The sequence below is a fragment of the Littorina saxatilis genome, linkage group LG4, assembly GCF_037325665.1.
Source record: "Littorina saxatilis isolate snail1 linkage group LG4, US_GU_Lsax_2.0, whole genome shotgun sequence".
NCBI classification, from domain to species: Eukaryota; Metazoa; Mollusca; class Gastropoda; order Littorinimorpha; family Littorinidae; genus Littorina; species Littorina saxatilis.
In genome coordinates this window covers 17,872,852-17,896,224 of record NC_090248.1, presented here as the reverse complement: position 1 = coordinate 17,896,224, position 23,373 = coordinate 17,872,852, and the positions used below count along the sequence as shown (strand labels likewise).

Sequence of the window (23,373 nt, the reverse complement as noted above, 5' to 3'; positions counted from 1 at the left end):
ATCTTCAAGTATTTCATAGCTGGTCTAGCTGATTTAAACCATGAAGTAATCAGTCTAAAGAGCAAACAAAGCGCATGACCAAGGTGCTTACCTTTTCACCACAATTCCCCAAGGGAGGTAACTCTAAGCACACTGCAACGCGGATGATGCAAACTGAGGGAAGGCAAATTGAGGTACATGAAACTAAAACTAAACTGGTTCACGCTTGGTAAGAATTGATTGTTATGGGTAGGATGGGTGTGGATGAATAAGTACATTTTGTATTACTATTTTAGATTTTACTTTGAGATTCCACAAGTTTGTGTGTGTTACAGTGTTAATTAGCCTCTCTTCAGCAGCTGTCAACAACTTTCTGTTTTGCAGCCAGAGGTAGCTTTCTCTTTATTTTTCCCCAGAAAAGTCCACATCTGCTTATCTTTTTTAGATCCTTCTTTTCATGCATTTATCTTTTGCAGTTCATGCTTTGTATGTTCTTTTCTGTCTATTTTCTGTCCAGACAAATAAAATGATTGCGAAGATGACCAACAGTGGTTCCTGCAACGTAAAGAATCCAGATCCAGATCCAGATTGGTTGATTTTGGGATCAAATTAAACACACAGAAACACAGAAACACTCAAACAGGTACACACACACACACACACACACTTTTGACAATTGCATTGGCCTTCTAATATAACTAGACAGAAACAATCATGCCGGCACATATATAAAATAAGCCTATGCATTATCATATAATGATATATACATGATATATAGGCAAATATTTAAAAACAATCTTCTCAAGAGTTTCTGTGATGAATATGGAATGTTTATTTATGATAATCCCGTAGACAGCAGTAAAATGACAACTCATCGAATGAGTTAGAACACAACAACACATAATTGAAGAAATATAATTTAATATATATACAGGCAAATCCAGCTAACTCACAAACGGTTAAGTCAAAAATTCGCTTAGCACACAAAGAAATTCTGGTCCGGAATTATATCCCTCTTTATCTATACTGTACAAAGTACCCTGAGCTCGAAATGGGATTTCTCTTACGTAAGTCGAAAGACGGATAGGACACAACAGAAAGTCAGTCCCAAAGACAAAGTTTACTCTATATTTACTACAGCAACTCGAAACACGAAACTTGGCGTCTCACACTAGCGCATTGTGTAACCTTATTCCCTTCTTCTCTACACGGACGCCACACCGACTGGTCAGTCGGCACCCAATAAAGTATGAACTGAAGTTAGGAGGGGGCGAGGAGTAAGGAGGGGGCGAGGAGTAAGGAGAATTATCCAACTCCAAGAAAACTTTCTGAAAAAGGTGGGGAAGTGGTGACAAGGCAGTGAACGCACTCACCATGCACTGACATCATACGAAAGCAGCCACACAAACACAGCACAGAGGCAGAGGCAGGTGTGCAGATGCTTTGTGAGACTTAAGCGTTGAAAACCAGTTTGAATAAAAAAAACAGCAGATAGAGCCGCATGTCATAATCATTCTTCTTGTCTGGCTTTATTGACTGCATGCCGATCTTGTGGCAGTGACTTTTCACTCTTCAGTCGGACTGTACACAAACCGCTCTCACTCTCCCTCACTGACTACCCTAAGCCCTGACAACTGATCCTTGGACATTGTTTGGAAGAGTACACCTCTCTATTTCTCTCCAATGCTCTTTCTGCTGACTTCAGTGACACCGGACACCCCACTGAGTTTAGCCAGCTACCCCCCCCCCCCCCCCCCTCTCTCTCTCTCTCTCCCCCCAGCCATGTACTGTTTGGTGCTGTGGCCAAAGAGGTGTCACCGGCTAATTGAGGCCAGCTGCACTGTTCACTCAGAGCAAAACTAGTTGACTGTGTCTAACTTTTGACAAAGCAACACAACTGAAGGGTTCACAGATTAGGTAACCGACTCACTGGTCAAGGCTGCAGGGAAACAAGAGTATCTTGTCAATGAAAGAGGTTACACACAGATACGCGATGCTGAGAACGGTGGCCGATTTTTCACTCTCTTTCTCGGAGGGCCTTCATCATTGCAGGGACTGCTGTAAAGAAATGCTTGCTCAGAAACTAACTCTTTTTGCATTGAAACATGCACCAGAACTGGTGGACACCATCGACAATGTCAAACATGAAATCGAAGCAGTTTGCTTGAGGAAACGGTCGTCAGCAACTCAAACTTCTCTGTTTTCTTTTTTTAAGAAAATCTGAGGTGACTTTCTTTGTGGCCCCGCCCCCTCCCTCTGTAAGGACCCCCCTCCATAAGGACCGATTTTTGTCAACATTTTCAAGGTCGCTAGAGAGGGGTTCCACTGTACTATGACCAAGTCGAAATTTCGGATAGGACACAATAACAATTCGGTCCCTTCAATTTCGTCTTATCCGGATTTGCCTGTATATATATATATCAAAAAGGCATCAGAGGAAGAAAATTAAGAGGAATTAAGCTTTTAAGATTTATGATTAACCCCTTCTTCCTATCCATTCTTTCATTTATTTTGTTTTCTTCTTCTACAGCCCAATATGCTCTTGAGTGGCTTATGAAAGATGAAAGAAAGCCTCAACAAAGCTTTAGTCGGGTCAACAAAGTCAGCTAGTGTATTGAGTCACATTCCATCCCGAGTCATCCTCATCACTGGGAAATTAACCACAGGGAATCATTCTCATGGTCTTAACACAACATTTATCACCAAACTGCAGTACAGAAAGTACTACATACCAATGGGAACAAAGAAATTCTTCTTTTTTTTAGATAAGATACGACAAAACAAAATTTAGATTCAGACTGCATGACACCCAATTTGGCGAACTGCATTCTCAGTATGGTCTGTCTGTATTCCCATTACCAAGATGCTAGTCTCTCTATGTCTACAACTGATCTCCATAAACCTTTATGTGAAAAAAAGAAAAGACAAGAAAGTATATATATGAGCGTTTTTCAAAAAAGAACGAAAAATTAGACTAGTGTATGGTTAAAAGTGAATTTATTCCAAACTCTTAACAAATGCGTTGACATTATTCAGCACACCCAGTGCCATGTTAACATAAGATATGTATTCTTAATACAGAATGGTTTTGCCAAAAAAATAAATTAAAATTTTTTTTTTTGTTGCAGTGGTCAGTCGTGTTACTCTTTCTTTATTTTTTTTTCGTTTCAAAGAAATGTTGACAGATGACTAGTTTGCCTCCAGTATGTCAAAAACAATACACTTTTCACTTTCTGAAGAAAAATATATACCTTAAAATGAAAGAAAGCGATAAAAATGAAAGAAATTGTCACTCAAATGAATAAAAAATCATTTTTGAAAAATGTCAAACATCGCAAGCAGCTTGAAACTTGTACATTTCTTGTAATTGTATTTTTCTCTAATCAAGTATTGTGAGAGCATTGAGCAAAAGATAAACAGACTGGAAAGAATTATATCTTCCTGGAAATTCTGCATTCAGAAGCCTCAGTAACACCAATGACATGTGAGTAACACCACTGAGTAACATGACTGACGTCTCATAACACAACTGACCATCCTTACGTAACTTTGATTTATGAACTGATTTTAACTTTAAACGTAAAGTTAATTAAATGGAAAAAATAAATGTGCTTATAGTAAGACACTTTCACTTTATTTACAACTTTTAAGCCTAACTCCACGATTTGACACAAAGAAAATGCAGACTTGCCACAAAATAAACTCCAATGATCGCGCCGTGAAACTCTGAATTTGCACAGGCCTAGCAAAATCGCAATTTTATATGATTCAAGGAATGAACAAAATCTTATTTATTTTTAGCATTGCTACAGAAATTTACTGCAAACATTTTGCACTGTAACACTATTGATTCTAACAGCAAAATTACTGACAAATTGCCTTAGCTGGTTTCGACAGAAGTTACACGTACAAAACCAATCAGCAGTGTTTACTTACTGTTTGACAGAAATACAATTCGTTTCCTCAAACGGCGAAGACAAAGCGTAAACAGGATTAGTTTTTTTAAACAGTAACATTACAGGCATGGTAACACCACTGACACCAAATCGAAAATTTTATAAGTAAATTTTCATTTGATTAATATACTTACCCGAATCACATATAGCATTGACGTAGTCTAGGATTAAGGTCTGAAAACAATTTTAAAGGGAAGCAACCCCACCACAAAAAGTGTAAACGTAGCCATGGTAATGACCACACACCCGGGGAGTTACCTCCCATTGGTGTGTCCTACGTCACTACCTCTACTCAACACGTGGTCAATATCATACGGCTTTAAAGAAAACTAAAAAACCATAAGCGGGGTTGGCGGGAGGGAAATCACTATGTGATTAAATTTTCTATTAAATTACATATTCTTACTCCGAATCACATATAGCAGATAGCTTCAACAAGGCGGTGGGAAAGAAAAATCTAACTCACTCTAAAAAACCCTGCCAGAAACTGGCCCGCTGCCAACAAGTCAGGAAGGGCCCGGTGGGAAAGAAAAATCTAACTCACTCTAAAACCCTTGCCAGGAACTGGCCAACTGCCAACAAGGCAGGAAAGGACCCGAGAACCATCCTGATTGACAGCCGCGATGTCTCTCAGGCAAAAGTTGCGAAAAACAACTTCAGAGAGCCAGTAAGCTGCCCAGCACTTCTTCCAATAACCTGGACCGTAAAAAACGGCCCGGGAAGAGACCCAAGCCTTGGATTAGTAAACCCGAGCCGAGTCGAGGGAAAGACAAGCTGCCCCCCCCCCTTTCTATTGGAAGGAAATGCCAATGCCCTGGAACGATCCGTGCGTAAGGTTGTCCACTCAGTGCTGAGGAGGACGAACCCTCGAGGAGACCGTAAGACAAACATGCCAAAGTATGCAAACCTTGGGATGGAGTGAAGCCCGAAAGGCCTGTGAGATAGAAGTCAGCTCCAGAGAAGAGTGACCGATCTCCACCAATGAGAGAGAGAGAGAGACACCTGAGTACAAGGTACCAGAGTCCCACTCGATGAGAAAATTTCAAAAAAGAGACGGTCGCCAGTTATTCTCTACCAGTCCATGCGAAAGCAGAGAGAGAGGTAAAAGGAGGAAGCAGCGACTTACGATTGTGAGTAAGCCACCGGAAGTGCGGAAATCACAGTGGTCGAAGACTGGTGTGACTCAGGTGACCATAAACAAAATGACTAAAAGCCAGAGTGTTCGCAGATCAGTCTGTTTGTAGGTAATTGAATGTGAATCAAAACCCCAAAACAGAAAACAAGACTGGTAAGCATAAACGGAAACCGTGAAGCCGACCAGCCATAAGACTCCCGAGACAAGTGTTCTCAGGGAAAAACCGGAAGTTAACTTCGCGGCCAAATCAAGAGCCTTCCTGAGTTTGGCCGAAAAACCAGCACGCGTCTGTCTACCTCTGAAAGACTGAGAGTCAGACGCGGAGATCAACGGGCAAACGCCGTAGTCATAGTTGCCTGTGGTAGAAGGGTGACTGTAAAAGGAAAACCGACCCAACGGAAGTCGTCCTGACTCACCTCACGCTAGGATGAGGGTGAAGAGAGGAAGAGACAAAATCCGAAGTCACAGGAACCGAAAATGCCATAGTCGCACCGCGACAGGCAGGAGACTATTGCACAGGCTAAGGCTAACAGCCGTGATGCCCGTAGGACAGCCATTGTACCAAAGTACCCACAGTACATAGGTAAACGTAAGAAACGGAAGTTTCGGCTGCCAAATAAGCCCACAGCAAAGAAACCGGAACATTAGCTAACCCTCTGCCAGAAGGAGAGGAGTAGCCAAAAACCTGAGAGAGGTGATAAGCCACAAAGAATGACTCCTCAAACATCCATTGCCAAAGACATTGATGCCCCCTCAGGAAAATCTGAATGTTACTTCCGAGGCCAACTCAAGCGCACCTTAAGTTTGGACGAAACACCAGAACACGTCTGATCGCTAGAGAAAGACAGAGTCAGACTCTGCGAAAGACCAACAAGGACCATAGTCCAGATGCTTGTGGCAAAAGTGAGAAAACGGGGTAACCTGAAGACAGAAACCCCACCCAAACGGAAATTGTCCTATCTCATCTCCAGCATAAGATGAGAATAAAGGAAAGAAATGTCGAAGTCCGAAGCCACAAGAACAGGGAAAACAACAACCACCACCGCCGACAGGTAGAATGGCTGTTGCACCAGCCGAGGCTAAAAAACCTGGATGCCCTAAGGTCAGCCGTTGTTCCAAAAACCCTGACGTACCTATGAAACGTCTGTGAGAGAAACAACCTCTCCGGTTAACACTATTGTGACTAGCATTGCCACGGCGTTAACGTCCTGCCTGCCCAAGCTTGCCACCAAGAAACTTCCCAAAAAACAGTAACTGTAAAGAAATCTGTCTAGCAAGCTTGAATTAAGTCCAATCACCACCAAATTTTGTGTACTAATTAAAAAATGGATGCCCAGTTCAGTCGTGCTATTTATAAGTTTGTCACGCGATTTGTTTTAGCAAAGGGGGGGTGAAAGGGGGATAATTTGTGTTTTTTAACGTTTTTTTGTGTGTGTTTTCTTTTCCACTGCTTTTTTAAAAGTTATTTTTTAACAGAAAGTATTAAAACTAACTTTCAAGTGTCAAGAATGATTGTACTTTAATGAATGTTCATGTTGTTTTCTATTCATTTTTGTACAAAAAAATATGTATTATACTAAGATAGATAGGACATGTTTCTTTCTGAATTAATTTAAAAATCAAAGACACGTTTTTCGTACATTTTATAAAAAACACCCATATACTGATTTCTGTATGCTTAAGATTATCTTTTTGCAGAAACCACATGTTTCCAAAGAGTGATGTGAACAACTACAAGATTAAAGCATCAGCATGAAGGCTTCCAATATCCTGGCCAGTACGGCCAGGGCTACCTCCTACAACATGCTTTTACAGGTCAGTGTTTATAAATGCATTCATTAATGTTAACTAATCTGCAGTGGATGTCAGTAGCAAGAGATTTTTTGAGAGGCATCTGTATAATTTTGGTTTGAGATTATAACTATGCAATATATTGTCGCTGTAATTCACAAACCTCATATCTCAATTGTTGCTGTTTTGAGAAGAAAAAAAATGTTTTGAAAAATGACTGTTTCAAATATAACTTCAATTCATGGATTGATATTTTCTTTAAAACATTGCAATACCATTATTAATTTGTTTTTATGTCAGTTATTAATGATATTCCATACAACTGAGAAAATATGGAGATAATTATTGGAGCTTTTTATCCAAAGGAGTCATCCAGAATAGGTATATGCAAGCTAAAAATACCACAGCAGAAACCCCATATCTTTCATATTATGACATATTTTCTGTCCAAGTGTTGCACAAAAACCTCAGGTTTAACTTAAGCTCTTTTTTTTTGCCGCTCACTTCAAACAAATGAAGATACAAGTTTTTTTCTCACAAACTTTTCTTCACTTTAAAAAGTAGTTGGAGCTACGCGCTTTTATCACCACACAGGCAAACATTATTAAGGGAGCTTACTATTGTTTTAGTTTCAAAACCTCAAAAATTGAGATACAAGGTTTGTGAATTACAGCGACAATATTTAGTTCTTGTTGCATGACAGTGAATGACAAATTCCGCTCGGTTTAAAACAAAACAACCCAGAACAGACAGTCACTTTTATGCTGCATGTTTTTTGTTACCCAAGTGCTGATGTTACCTCAAGTATTGAGTATTATAATTATTCATTCTTTCAGGTGACAATCAGGGTGATGACTTTCGTGCTGAATGCTGTTGTGCTGCGCTACATTTCACGAGATTTGCTGGGTGTCGTCAATGTCAGGTATGGTACTCCACAATGCTGACTCCACAGCTGCTTATTGGTACATGACAGAGTGGGCTCAAACCAAGTTCACATAGAATAGATACATAGAATGATAGATATACACAGAAACCAAGAAAGAAAGTGAGAAAGAAAGAAGACGTTATAAAACAAGAGGATTATGCATTGTGCAACTGTTACATTTACAATATCTTTCTTTTCTTGTTCTTTTTTTAATGTGGTTATTTTTAGCTCAAGGGATAGGAAATGCTGTTAAAAATGGGGATCAGTTGACGTAAAATCTGTGCATGTGTTTATTTAGTTAAACTAAGTCCTTTTGTGAATAGGCATCATAACAAGGGGAGAGTAATGGCGGAGAGAGAGAAAAACAGGGGTGGGGGCTGGTTGAGGGGAAGATTTTGCAGAAAGTGCAGCTTTTGGAAGAGATTTGGGGATTAGGGATGACAGTAAAATACAAAAGAAGAAGATTGATAGATGGACACTTACACCTTATATCAGTTAAATCTCTAGAAATGTTACAATTGAATTACTCTTAATTAATATTTAAAAAGTTAAATTTAATATTGGAAACTTGACTGCTATCTGTTTTAGGCTTACACTGCTGTACTCAACCGTCCTGTTCTTGACGAAAGAAGCGTTTCAAAAAGCCTGCCTCAGTCGCAGAGACAGTCAGGATTGGAGACAAGTCATAAACCTCATGTGGTGCACGTAAGTGACATCTGCTGTATTTCTAGTCTCTTACTCAGTTACTGAAATGAATAGAGGTGTAAAAGTAGTACAGATTTGCTGAGGGGATTATCAGGGCCAAGATTTATATAACATGGGGACTGACTGTCGAACCTGTTTACAGCGTTTAAAAGCATACATTCCTGAATGTTTGTTGCAAAGCATTTATGCATGTTTTAGTTTTTCATGGAATGTGTGGTTGAGTTAAATAACAAAGGGATTTAAAGGCATACTATTGATCTGATTGTTTGGGGGGAGTTTCTTGCGAATTTTACGAATTTGATGTGCACTCTGAGCTCACATATGGTTATGAGGTCAAGTGGTTGCTAAATATTTTTTCTTGGAGGTTGCTCCTGCTGAACCTCAGTAATAAGTGTCAACGCTAGTTTTAAGCATGTTTTTTTTTATTATGTATTTCATTGCAAGATTTCAATTCGGTGTCTGGATAGGTACACAACTCAGTGTGGTTTGACTGCATTTTCTGAAGAAAAAAACGACAACATGTGAGGAAGCTATAGTTGCTAGCATGATGTTTTTCTTTCTCAGATTTCCACTGGGTGTCTTAATAAGTACACTGCTGAGTATGGTATGGCTGTACCTGCTGGAAACTCCTGACCCCAGCATTGTTGCCAGCTACGGTGTGGGTGTGGTGGCCTTCGCTGTGTCAGGGTGTCTGGAGATACTGGCCGAGCCCCTCTTTGTCACAGGCCAAGCTTTCCTCTTCATTAAACTCAAGGTCAGTGAATCAGTGCAGCACTCAAAATTCTCATAGGTCTCATTTTCTTGTACCTGTAGATCACAGCACATGCATGTTACTGAGACTGCTCTATTGTCCTATTCTGTGTGCCAACCCAACAGAAATGTGAGCAAAATTGAGTGAATATCACCAGGAGTGTTCAACGACTGTCCTCGTTTTATGCTGGTATTGCTCCTGCTGCCGAGAAAGTCATGTGCAGTTGACCACACTATTGCTTTTGGAAGACCAGGCCTATTTCTATCCATGCCTTTATAATGTGCTTTGAATTATTGCACTATTAGACAAACTGTATTTACGTCTCACAAACCGAATGGTAACGGGTTGTGTAAAAAGAATGTTTACAAGCTGGAGTGCTCCAGTACAAGCAGAGAGCATTCAAACGTAATGAAGTATTTCACTGAAGAAAATAGCACATCGGCTGTAAACTGAATCTGTTCTCTTGAACACTTTTAGTTTTCAGCCAGAGTGCTATTTTCTTTTGTGAAATTCTTCATTGCATTTGAATTCTGACTTTCCTCAATATCTCTGTTGTCCTGTTATTTGTTTGCCAGGTTCTCTCACTGGGCCTGTCCCAAGCTGTGAAGTGTGTGGTGGCAGTGGTCTTGGTGCTTGCCTTACCGCACTGGGGGATCTACAGCTTTGCCCTGGCACAGCTTTTATCCAGTCTCACCTATGTGGCCATCTACTATGCATACTTCACACGCTACGTCACCAGCAGAGCGAAAAATGATGACGGAGACAATTTCCCATTGATGTCTGTGTCAGACTTCTTTCCTCACGCCATTCCTGGAAAAGTGAGCATGGTTTAGTAATCAAATAGCACTAACCTAGGGTTACATTTCATACTGTTGTGAATTAAAGACTTCATGCCATGCATTAGTATTATGTGGCTGCTGTATGTCTGTAAAAAGGCACAGCTAAAGAATTGTCTTGTCTTTCTATTGTGACTAATTTGAGTCATACCTGTTCCAGAATCTAGGGATGTCTTGATCCTGATTTTTGACTCACATGCGAAGCAAAAGTGAGTCTATGTACTCACCCGAGTCGTCCGTCCGTCCGTCCGTCCGTCCGTCCGTCCCGGCGTCCGTCCGTCCGAAAAACTTTAACGTTGGATATTTCTTGGACACTATTAAGTCTATCAACACCTGATGTGGCCTGATGGTGTATGGTTACAAGATCTCAAAAAACATGTGCGGCAACTTGACCTCACTTCAAGTTCAAGGTCACAGGGGCCGTAATTGTTGTCTTAAAAACGACCATTTTTCACATTTTCGCATTTTTTTCTGAAGTTATCGAGAATGGCAACCTTAGCTATGTATGCTGTACAGGGCAATGTAAGCCCTATCTTTGGACACCAGTTTGGTTGACCTTGCTTCAAGGTCAAGGTCGCAAGGGTCCTTTAAAGTTGGATTGTATACATATTTTGAAGTGACCTTGACCCTGAACTATGGAAGATAACTGTTTCAAACTTAAAAATTATGTGGGGCACATGTTATGCTTTCATCATGAGACACATTTGGTCACATATGATCAAGGTCAAGGTCACTTTGACCCTTATGAAATGTGACCAAAATAAGGTAGTGAACCACTAAAAGTGACCATATCTCATGGTAGAAAGAGCCAATAAGCACCATTGTACTTCCTATGTCTTGAATTAACAGCTTTGTGTTGCATGACCTTGGATGACCTTGGGTCAAGGTCACATGTATTTTGGTAGGAAAAATGTGTAAAGCAGTTCTTAGTGTATGATGTCATTGCTAGGTTTAGTTATTTGACCTTGACCCTGAAGGTCAAGGTCATGTAAAGGTCAAGGTCAAGCATGTGAGTCGTATGGGCTTTGCTCTTCTTGTTAAGATTGACCTTTGCTTCTCATGACATTAATTATGAGTGTCTAAAACAAACTGATGATGTATAACGTAGATCTTTATCAATGCATGTTATCAAAACTGTCAGCTCGGAGTATCCTTTCTTTCTTTATTTATTTGGTGTTTAACGTCGTTTTCAACCACGAAGGTTATATCGCGACGGGGAAAGGGGGGAGATGGGATAGAGCCACTTGTCAATTTTTTCTTGTTCACAAAAGCACTAATCAAAAAATTTCTCCAGGGGCTTGCAACGTAGTACAATATATGACCTTACTGGGAGAATGCAAGTTTCCAGTACAAAGGACTTAACATTTCTTACATACTGCTTGACTAAAATCTTTACAAACATTGACTATATTCGGAGTATCGTATTTCATGATTTCTTCATACTGTATTTAAATCATGTTGTAAGGTATACTTACCTTATTATGCAAGGCTACAATACCTGCTATTCAGACTTGGTCGTGTGACAGACGTTTTCTTCCACACGAGATTACGTTGATTGTCTAACGAAGCCGTCAGGCTGAGTTAGACATCAGCTAATCGAGTGGGGAAGAAAACTCTGTCACACGACCAAGTCGGAATAGCATTTATGTCTCACAGCTTCAACAGAGGAGAGAACAAACACGTTTTGTGTACTCAAGCTTGACAAACCTAAACACAGGAGCAGCCATTGTCGAGAGATCTACTTTTTGACGGAAGTGACCGAACAACTATGAATGACGTCTCAGTATATGTGAATGACGTCATAGTCATCGTCACAGTCTGTATCTTTTGAAGCATCGTATTCTTCATGACGTCTTTCTGTGTCTGCATCCGCGAAATGTTTGTTCTTTCTGGGATCTTTGTCATCTATGTTCAGAACTCTGTCCTTCTAGTTTCAGACTAACAGGCCTCCTGAGCGAGCCACTTTCCAAGGCAGCTAAATTCGCGTATGGAAACAGTACTGTCGTCTGGGATGCCGTTTTCAGTATTCTCAGCGTTGAAGAATTTGTAAAGAGAAGAAACGATAACAGCAAGAGAAATAAAAGTCGTGTGTGCATTTTGGGGCTTTTGGAGGGACGATTTCGAGTTTGAATTCGTTTTTGCACATGCTCCAAAGCGTGTAACATACAATCTTGCACACGTTTGCTTTAGTAGTGGCAAAGAAGGAAAGCGTGTGACATTGCCTTTTTATTTTGCAGGCTTTGTTTGATGTCCATGTGGTCCATTTAACATGGAGCTTCTTCAAACAGTCTTTTCTCAAACAAATTCTTACAGAAGGTAAACATTTTTTTAACAAATTTTAAACAGAATCTAAAAAACAAAATGGCATGGCTGTAAAATACATTGAATGCCACTTCATGTATTCTTACTTTAAACAAGATTGATAAGCAACAATATGGCAGATACATTACATTTAATGTGGATTGTATGTTCTTACTCTTAACAAGAATATTCAAGCAAAAATACTGCAGATTTTTGTTTTAAGACTTTGTAGTAATTTGCTATCTCAGAGCAAAGAAGAATATTTTAACAAAACAAGCAAACATGGTTTGAATAATAAGCAAGAAAGCAAAACAAACACACAAGAGGTCAACGCTCTAACCATTTGAAATTATGAACTGAGGTGTGTTTGGTGTTCATGGTCTCTTGTTCGGTGATACCTCTGATATTTAGCTACTTCCAAATCAAAGAACTTTTGCATATTGCAGGAGAGCGTTATGTGATGACCTTTCTGGATGTCCTGAGCTTCGCTGACCAGGGTAAGTTGGACAGGTAAGACTAAACAAAAAAATAGAAAAGAGAGATGGAAGGCAGATGTCATTGCATTTAACATTGATGACAATATATGCACTGTAGCACCTCTTGCTAAAGTGTCAGAAGTCTTTCTTTATTTGGTGTTTAACGTCGTTTTCAACCGTTCAAGGTTATATCGCGACGGGGAAAGGGGGGAGATGGGATAGAGCCAATTGTTTCTTGTTTACAAAAGCACTAATCAAAAAATTGCTCCAGGGGCTTGCAACGTAGTACAATATATGACCTTACTGGGAGAATGCAAGTTTCCAGTACAAAGGACTTAACATTTCTTACATACTGCTTGACTAAAATCTTTACAAACATTGACTATATTTTATACAAGAAACACTTAACAAGGGTAAAATGAGAAACAGAATCCGTTAGTCGCCTCTTACGACATGCTGAGGAGCATCGGGTAAATTCTTCCCCCTAACCTGCGGGGGGTATGCAAAGTCATGAATTTTTTGGACACAAGTGAACAATCATACGACGAGTTTAAAACCTTCTTTCAAAACATTGCATAACATTTTAACACATTATTGTAACGATCCAAATTTTCGCTTGAAGTATCATCAGTATGTTAATGAATTATTCTGAAAGTTTCAAAGCAATCCACCAAGTGCAGCGCTTTTTGTCATGATACCCCCCAAAAATGATGCAAAACGTCCCGTTTTTGACCCCTCTTGTGATCGACACCTGCAGCAGTAGGAATAGCATAGCACACGAAATACGCAAGGTAGCTAAACAAAACAAAGTTTTGTTTATTGTGATTTTTTGTCGATTTTTAATTGGGCCCTTCCGTTTTTGTCTGGTCGATTTTGAGGGTACCCTTATTTGAGCGGCGGTCACGTGATCCCTGTGAAAGATACCTTTAATCCAAAAAGTGATCCTGATAGTCGAGTGAATGGCCTTAACTGGCATATAATGTTTTAATTAAATGAATGTTGCAATAATTTTTTGGCCAAGTTTATTTTATTATAGTTTGGAGAATCAAATACATGTAGTCTACTTTAAAATAAGAGATTTGTTGTCTTATTGATCGATAGACTGAAAGGCTACATAGTGTACTCCATTGTTTGTCACAGTCAGATAGATATATAACTGTGTGCTTTCTCATGAATGTAAAAAGTTGAAAAGTTTACATAGGCAAGATTTGTAAATGCTCAAGGCTGAATTTCTTGGGGTTTTCTATGTCTAGGCTAACTTGTTTTCATTGTGACTTTGAGTCAGGTCAACGTCTGAAATCAGCGGCTCAATTATGAAAAGCGATTGCATGCCAGATGCCATAACTCAGGACATCTGTCTGCAGGTGTCTATGATGTCATCAACAACCTGGGTTCCCTGGTGGCCCGCTTTATCTTCCTGCCTATAGAAGAAAATGGCTACCTCTTCTTTTCTCAGACACTAAACAGAGCCAAACCTGCCAAAGAACAAGCACAGGTGTGTGTGTGTGTGTGTGTGTGTGTGTGTGTGTGTGTGTGTGTGTGTGTGTGCGTGGCTAGGTAAGGAACTTTCTTCATCAAATTGTTCAGACTGAGACTCCATATTCAGACAAACAAAAACCTGCCAGTTTAACCTTCACCGTGCTTCCTGGGTCTTGGACGACACAGATCGAGCCTCACAAAAGTGTCTGTATTTCTAAAACTATTGTGAGTTTTGGATTGAGACTTCATGTAATCCTCAAACACCATAGAACCTTCATATCGACCAATTTTTAAAGGATTATCTTTGTAAACAAGCAAATAAACAATGACATCATTTGAACTACACAGTCCGAAATGTTATGCGTTGTGGACCACCCATATGGAATTAAAGAAGGTATGTTATGGTGTTTATCCCTATTCGGATGGCGTGGGTTGTGTACGACCCATACTCTGCAAAGAGGCGGTAAAGCGTTTACCCCTATTCAGATGGTGTGGGTCATGTACGGCCCATATAACTGTTTACGTTAAATCCTTCTTTACAAAGTATTTGTCGTACACGACCCACATCATCCGGACTGTCTAGTCCAAAGCGTGATCCGGTGAAGGTTAAATGTTACAGGCAATATTTGAAAAGAATTGATAGTTCCCTACTCACAATGTTAGACCGGTGTAAGTTATTCTATTATTTGTGCTAGTAAAAAGGTAAATTACATGGAGTATGCAAACAAGTTCGCTTGTATTTGAGAACAAGAGAGATAGAAAAAAAGTGTGCGTGTGTGCGAGCGCGAGCATATTATCATACAGATCCTGACAGGCTTTGGTGTTTTCTGTTGGTGCAGGACTGCATACAGTTAAGCAGCAGGGTCCTTGGGGTTTTGGTGAAGATCGTCACCTTGATCGGCTGTACGGTGGTCGTCTTTGGTTATGCTAACTCCTACTTGGCGCTGCACATCTATGGCGGACAAAGTCTAAGTACTGGAACTGGTAAGACCGCTGATATAGTACGTAGTTGGAACAGGAAGAAAAGTAGTCTCTTGATTTTCTGTTCTAATTCTGTTTACGCAAATAATATGGAACATTTGATGTTTCTGTTCGATTTCTCTTGGATATGAGTTGTCAACTGCTCATTTGCCCTTTAAGATAGCAATGACATTGTTCTTTAAAAATATGCACATGTACATTTCATGTGAGACGTTTTTGTTCTGCAAAGGCAGGCACTTTTGCATTGATGCTTTGGATTGTTAATCTTTTGGGCAATTGGTATCACCTCACTGCAGTGATATTATAGGTTGCCGTTTCTTTCTTCAGTGATGGTATTATTCTAGTATACAGTACAGTGGAACCTCCCTTTTAATACCAAAAACCTGAGAAAATCCGGTCTTAAGAAGGAGAGAGTCTTACAAAGGGGGTCAATTTACATCCAGGTTATGGACAGAAAAATCTGAAAACAGGGTCTTTAAATGGAGAGGGTCTCAAATTGCGGGAGTTCCAGTGTAGTAGTTGTGGTGATATGCTTTTGATCATTAATATTTGATACGCTGTACAGGGCCGACACTGCTGAGATGGTACTGTGTGTACGTACTGCTGCTTGCTGTGAACGGGGTCACTGAGGGCTTTGTGTTCGCCACCATGAGCAAGGAACAGGTCGACAGGTCAGTTGTTGGACAGCCTTCAATGTATAGTGCTTGTTTTGAAACAAGTTTGAAAGTTTTCCTGGGCACCAAGTTCTGGGACTGCTGACTTCATGGCAGCCACCGACCTGAAGATATGACGGCCATGAATATCGAACGCAGAAGAAGAAACAGTTTTAAGGCTTTTGGGCATTACAGACCTGTTTACCAGTACGATTTGGGCGTATTTTGTACGCCAAATTATTATCGGTACGCAAATACGCGACACACGCACAAAATACGCCTAAGAAAAAGTCTAGAATACGTTTTCCGTTGTTGGTGTGCTGATTACGGAATGGTACAACTGATACCGATTTCGGTCGAAGGGAGATAACCATGACAGCGAGTCTTCAGTTGTGGAAACCTTGTTCAGTTGTTGGCACGTGCGATCGTCTGGACAATCGTGGCAAAATGAAGCGGAAAAATGTGCCAGTTTCGGATGACTGTACCAAGTCTAAACAGCAGAAGCAGCAGATTTTCTTGGACAAATATAAGAAAGAGCCAGGAATTGTGGAGTCTACTATGGGAAAAAGTCATGCACACTGCAAGTATTGTAAATCAGATTTCTCCGTTGCCCATGCTGGGAAATATGACATCGAACGACACTGCAGTTCCAAAACTTACCTGGACAAGGTTGCTGCCAAGGAATTATGAAGTTCATTCCCGCAAAGCAAATCCTGCCAGAAGAAAAGGCTGTAGTCCGCGCTGAAGCAATGTTTTCGGAGATGATTGTAACAAGAAGAGCAAACGCTCGATCGAGTCACTTTCGCAGTTCTGAATATTATATGAGGCATCAGATGGACAGGAAGAAATTGCTATTCACAACACAATGAGTCACGTTCACATAAAATTTGAGCCCGGTCACTTTTATAGTTTCCGAGAAAAGCCCAACGTTAAGTTGTGTGTTGCCGAACAGAAAAGGCTAGTTATCTCCCTTGTTTTTCTGATAACGTTCGTAAAAGGCTACAGATGTAAATACTTTGATGTAAAGAATAATCCTACAAAGTTTCAATCACATCCGATGAACTTTGTCAAAGATATAAAATGTCTAATTTTTCCTTTGACGCTGACCTGTGACCTTGAAAAAGGTCAAAGGTCAACGAAACCATCGTTAAAGTGTAGAGGTCATTGGAGGTCACAACTAAACAAAATATGAGCCCGATCGCTTTGATAGTTTCCGAGAAAAGTCCAACGTTAAGGTGGTGTCTACGGACGGCCGGCCGGACGGCCGGACGGACGGCCGGACGGACGGCCGGCCGGACAGACTAACACTGACCGATTACATAGAGTCACTTTTTCTCAAGTGACTCAAAAATGAACTTGCCACTGTCAACCGCAGATGCTATTTCACAAACTTCATCTTTTCATTATCAATCTGTTTGGAAGACACTGGTTATTATGATAATGCTATAAACTGACAGGTAAATAAAATTGTTGTATTCCTGTTGTATTGGAAGGAGTTAAATTCTGAAGGTGTTCACAAGACATGCTATTCTTACACAAACACGTTTGCACCCACGCGTACATTTTCCCTAGCCCATATGGCTTTGCTTGCAAAATACACCAACTTTTTGAAAAATACACTCAACTTTTTGGGAAAGTACTCTTGCCTTGGGTTTAGGGTAAACAGGTCTGGCATTACCTTTATTTACACTGTAAGATGCCTGTTACAAATCTGGAAGAGTTTTCTTAAACCTAGGTCAGTAGGTTAATTTGGCTTCATGAAATCTTAATCATCGAGTCTTTGGATGTAGGGGAATACTTCCATGCTTGGTGCAGTTCTGAACTACATTAGTGGGACAAAAATAATAAATTACAAGCACTCACACAGAATTAAAAAAAGAGAATTATTCAATATTGTAATTCAATCAAGTTGGCGTTTTAATGAAACAGATCCTGTGATTGGTCAGAATGCCCCAACTCATTAAAAATTACCGGTCATTAATTGTCGATAACCACTCGCTAAAAAGGCCATTAACCACCTGCTGGCAATTAAGGCGCATTGATACAACCTCAACTAGTCTCGGTTAGCTTTGAGGGTCATTTTACAAGTAGGAAATATGAAGGTCAACGAAATACCGAGACCATAAGGTATGCGAAGTGATGACGTCGAATACGTGACGTAAGTTGATGCATGAATTCTTCCGGAGACATATTTCTTGGGACTTGACCCATGCAGGTAGGTGGACTGAAAGTAGTGTGTGAACAGAACAGAACCAATAGACCTTTTTCACTTAAATTTTGGCACATGCGCTGTGAAGTTTATTGTCAGATCTACCGGAACTAGGGGGCAAAAGGAAAAATCGACAACGAGGCTTGGTGCAAAGTCAAGTGCGGAGACGACGAGGCAAACTGTTGTGTTTGCAACTGCAAGTGCAACAGTGGAATGAAGAAAGAGAAATACGGTGGACAGAATTTGTCATTGTATGGCTTTCCGATGGGTGCAAGTGCGAAGGCGCAACAGCGAAGGACGCGATGGGTGCAAGCAATCCGACGATAGGGGTTTGTCGTGCCATTGAAAAGTCTGCTCGAGTCACTTTGTGTCTGGCAATGGCACGGCTATCAGCGATGCCAACTACGTTGACTTCGTACCCACCCTTAATCTTGGATTTCCCCCTCCCCACTCTCTACCTCTCTCGATCTCTCTCTCGCATGATACCGTATATACATACACGGATGTTTTTCTGTGTGTGAGTTTGTGTGTACGATACCGTGTGTACGTATGAGTTTGTGCGTGTGTGTGTGTGCGGTGTGTGTGTGTGTAATGAAGAGAGAGAAAGAGAGAGAGAGAGAGAGAGAGAGAGAGAGAGAGAGAGAGAGAGAGAGAGAGAGAGAGAGAGAGAGAGAGCGAGCAAGCGGTAATTGAATTTGGCTTTTACTGAATGAAAACTATTGTCAAAAACAGTGCATTAAGAACTAAAACCAACCAACCATAAAATAAAAAGCACCCTCCATCCCTTTTAACTGTCTCTCTCTTCCGCTTTCACGCGCTTTTTCTGTCTGTCAATCCCCCCCTCTCTCTCTCCCCCTCTCATTTCATAAAAGAATTTGGGAGAGAAGAAAAGGTTTCAATATCCTCGGTTATACCTTGTGTCAATATTTCCATTTACAAATATATGCAATAACACTGTCTTACAATTAGTCAAAAACAAAGCCCTTTTTTCTAAAAAAATCAAAATCCGAAAGAAACAACTGAAAATCATGCAGAGACTTTCTTCCAAAAATTACAAATCTCTGGCAAATTGATAGGAACAACAAAATATTCCTTCAGAGAGAGCGAGAGAGATAGAGAGAAGAGAGAGAGAGAGGCAGAGAGAGAGAGACAAATCAAATCAAATCAAATCAAATCAAATTTTATTTTACGAGGGTTGTGGCATAAGCAATATAAACGAGCTTCTTTTCAACCAGCCCTCGCCCAGAGAGGGACTATTCTAATCTTGAATACATATATATATATATATATATATATATACATACGTAAAACAATTACAAAAGATAAGCAAGGCAGAGAAACTATTCACATGAGTGAGTGAGACAGAGTGAGTGAGCGAGTGAGTGAGCAAGAGAGAGAGATAGAGTCACACACACACACACAGGCACACACACACACAAACACACTGAAACAGACAGACACACGCACACACACATACATACACAGACATACATATACACACACAAACCACGAGTGAGAGCGAGAGACTGAAAAAATGAGAAAGAGAGAGTCGTCAGTAAGTAGTGGTATTGACACGTAGCGATAATGACACGTCGCGCTAAAAGATGTAGTGCTGTCGACACGTAGTGATAATGAACGAATGATGGCGACTCATCGACAAATTATTTGTAGCACTAATCAACGTAGCGATAGCGGCACGTAGCACAAATGACACGTAGGACAAATGACACTCAGCACAAATGACACGTAGCGCTAGCGATACGCACCCTCGCTTATGCAGGGGAAGTTTGCCAAGTCTTTCGTCCATATACCACCAATCGCCGTTTCAAACCATACCTTCGTGCATGTCCTTGACTTTTTGTTCATGATTTTGAACAAGATAATCCGTTTTCTTGCAGAATTTCTCAAAGTAATCCTCTGGCAAAGTAATCTTCAAGCATCGAAAGTGAAAGAGGTATTTCAGGCCAGGCACCTATTGCCCCCTAGTTCCGGTTATCAGAGAGAGGCTGCCGTGCCCTAAAATCTGATTGGTCGAAACGCTGGGGGCAAAGGTTATACGAAAAAGGTCTATTATGTCTGTTTACCATCGCATGAAAGCAGGAAAGAGATCGTCGTCAGATTGAATTACAATAACATTAACATGCTTCTATTTGAAACTTCTCGGTCTTCATCGTGAATTGACGCCCTCCCAAAGTCTAATTGAAGCCCGACGGAGCGAAGCGACGAAGGGCTTCAATTAGCTTTGGTCGGGCGTCAATCCACGATGACGACCTCGAAGTTTCAAATGGAAGCATGTTAATGTGTAATTAGTCATTTTTTATCCAATGTGAGTGCTTGTATTTTATTCCCCTTTTCACTTGTGTAGTTGTTTGTTACAGGTACAACCAGAAGATGCTGGTGTTGTCAGTGTTGTTCCTGACGACATCGTGGTTCCTGACGACACAGATCGGCAGTGTAGGCTTCATCCTGGCCAACTGTTTCAACATGGCACTGCGCATCACTCACAGGTCAGGTCTCCCTCTTTTTTCCCTTGTCATTCTGGACAGAACAAACAGTTATCTCCCTGTAGACCTTCCCAGAACCATTTTATTTTGTAACTTCCATGTGTCAAATCACACAGAAGGGCAGCTTTGGCCTTCTGTCTGAAATACTTTAGCACTACACCAAAACTTTCTTCAGCGTAAAACGTTAGCTGTTGTACTGGACGAATTCTGGAAACAACTGTATTGGGATTTTTAATTGGCTATGGAAGGGCTGTGCTCCTTTGAAACACCGAGACAATCACTGTTGATCAGTGGACTCAAGCAATCATTGCATCACAGTGAATAGTGACCTCCAAATGTTTGAAAGAAAAGGGCATCAAGTGGAGCGGACACTGCGTTACATGCACATAACTTGTTTATCAACAGTGACGCCAGGAAAGCTTAACTCATTGTATCCCAGGTACGGATATATCCGTACCCACTCATATGGCTCTATCTGACCAGGTACGGATATATCCGCTCAGACTGTTAGCTTCAGTCGCTTCCTGTAACGTCCATCTAACGCCTGCATTCCAGCGTGTTGATACACAGTTACTACAATTCTGAGTGACCTGCTGCAGCACAGCTGGTCTCGGCTAAAAAAAACTTGGTCAACATAGGTGGGGTAAAAAGTGTTAAGTCGACTGATCAGCGGCTCACATGATAAATGTGGACATTACAAAACTAAAGATGTTCTTCTTTACAGTATAATCTTCATCTGGAAATACTTTGAAAACACCAGCTACACACCACTGGCAGAGATCATACCATCTGGACCTGTGATAGCAACACTGGCTGTCTCTTTTATCATCACTTCCATATCAGAGGTACAAAATTCCTAGGTTCATTGTAATTGCTTGGAGATAACCATCTGTTGGCTGAGAACTGTGGATCATGTATTGGAGCATCGTCCTCTACAACATGGCTGGTAGGGAGAGGGGGAGACCCTTTGAAACATACATCATCCTCTCCAGAGGCCTGGCTGAAACTAGCACTATTATGCATGCAGGTTTAACTGATTCTTTCAAGCTCAGATACCCGAGATCTTATGCTGTAGGTCCTGGCACAAAAGATCATGGTTTTCAAACTTAGAAGCGATTGAGGGATGAAGCACTGAGAGAAGAGGGGTGTAAATATTTCCAAGACACTTGTTTGTTTCATTGTATTGCTTTCTGTCATAATAAACAATCTTGAGCAAAACAGGCCAAAGGCAAGAATGGCCAAAAATTGCACTTTAGTTCATTGTGTATGAATGGTGTGGCTCCGACTTGGAACATAACTGCAAAACCATGCTTCTCTTTGCAGAGACAGTGGGTCATGCAAGGGAATCTACTGGGCAACTTACTACACATAGGAGTCAATGGCATCTGTCTACTGGCGGTTCTCGGAACAGTTTTCTTCACAGAGAAAAATATGGTGCAAGTGATCAGAGACCAGTTATTGCACAAACATCACACAGAATAAAACCTGGCTACAATAGCATGAGAGTTGAAATGCTTGATGACCAGTTCTTCACTGTGTCTTTCAAAACTTTCTGTCCTGAATGTGTGTTGCTGGCAATGTGTGTGTGTGTGTGTACGTGTGAGTGTGTATGCGAGTACTACCATGCACGTGTAATGCAAAATGTATATCACTGTGTATGAAATGTGTTCTGTTTGTATATGTACATACTGGTGTCACTGTCTATGTGTGTGTTTAGTACCAAGAACTTTATTTTGCTCTACAAGCTATCCTTGTAATTAAGCTTTTGGAACAATAGAACAGTTATCACACAAAAGGACTGCCACAATGACTTAATAGAATGAAGTGTTAGGTGTTTTTTTACCAGCAGTAAAATGATATATGAGACTCCACATGCTAGAGAGGAACACTTTGTTGACATTAAACTCATTTGAACAAAGGCAAGTGTGTCTAAATAGTTACATTGAAAACAAATATTTCTGAGACAACAGAAAGTAGTTTGTAACTGCATATGTAAAGGTAGAAACTTTGCAGGAGGACACACACACACAACCATACACAGAATGTTCAAACAAATCACAAATATCACTGACTGGTTAGCACATATAGTTTGAAACACAAATTAACGTTCAGTAACAACACTTTAAAAAAAAAATCCCCTTCACTGCTGAGGCGTTTGACACTGTGCCGAGGAATAAATGAGTAATTTACACTTAATTTCCCTTTTTTGTGTGTTTCTCCTTAGTTTGATAAAGGATAGCTACCAAACTTTTTGACATGTTTGAAAAGCATTACTTTTCAGTTTTGATTGAAAAATATTCATTGGTGAAAAAGAAATCAGAAAATGTTTGTAAAAAAAAATTTTTTTTTAAAAAAGACAGAAAATGTGTGTAAAATAAAATAAAACATAAAAGACAAAAAATGTGTAAAAAGCCGAGTCACACTATTACTTTATTTGGTTTGTACAACTCAAACACAAACATTCAATCACATATTCTTACCTCAACTCACATAAATGGCATTAACTTCAGTTCATTGCTAAGATATTGAAGTAGTACTCGACCCTGGTAAGGGGGGAAGTAACTCCCTAAGAAAAACAATCCGTAGTCAAGGACGGGAGTCACCTCCCCTACCGGTAACCCGCTCATGCGCGGTCCTGCTACCGGCCGTCATTCCACCCACTTCAACACTACTGCACAGACGTGTTGTTGTA

The 23,373-nt window shown here is 40.4% G+C and overlaps 1 protein-coding gene across 2 annotated transcripts; it reads left to right on the top strand.

Annotated features, from left to right (window-relative positions):
• Positions 1-114: 114 nt before the first annotated feature.
• On the top strand, positions 115-23,025 carry LOC138964133 (man(5)GlcNAc(2)-PP-dolichol translocation protein RFT1-like). Of its 2 annotated transcripts, none has more exons than XM_070336020.1 (14): positions 115-173; positions 6,769-6,885; positions 7,698-7,783; positions 8,375-8,491; positions 9,056-9,245; positions 9,818-10,060; positions 12,316-12,394; positions 12,826-12,876; positions 14,220-14,350; positions 15,174-15,318; positions 15,881-15,986; positions 20,556-20,684; positions 21,406-21,526; positions 22,005-23,025. In XM_070336020.1, exons 2-14 carry the CDS (start codon positions 6,823-6,825, stop codon positions 22,161-22,163), a joined length of 1,620 nt encoding a protein of 539 aa, XP_070192121.1. In that variant the 5' UTR covers positions 115-173; positions 6,769-6,822; the 3' UTR covers positions 22,164-23,025. The 2 variants fall into 2 exon arrangements, with proteins under 2 accessions (XP_070192121.1, XP_070192122.1); XM_070336021.1 differs by having other exon boundaries at positions 133-208.
• Positions 23,026-23,373: the final 348 nt, after the last annotated feature.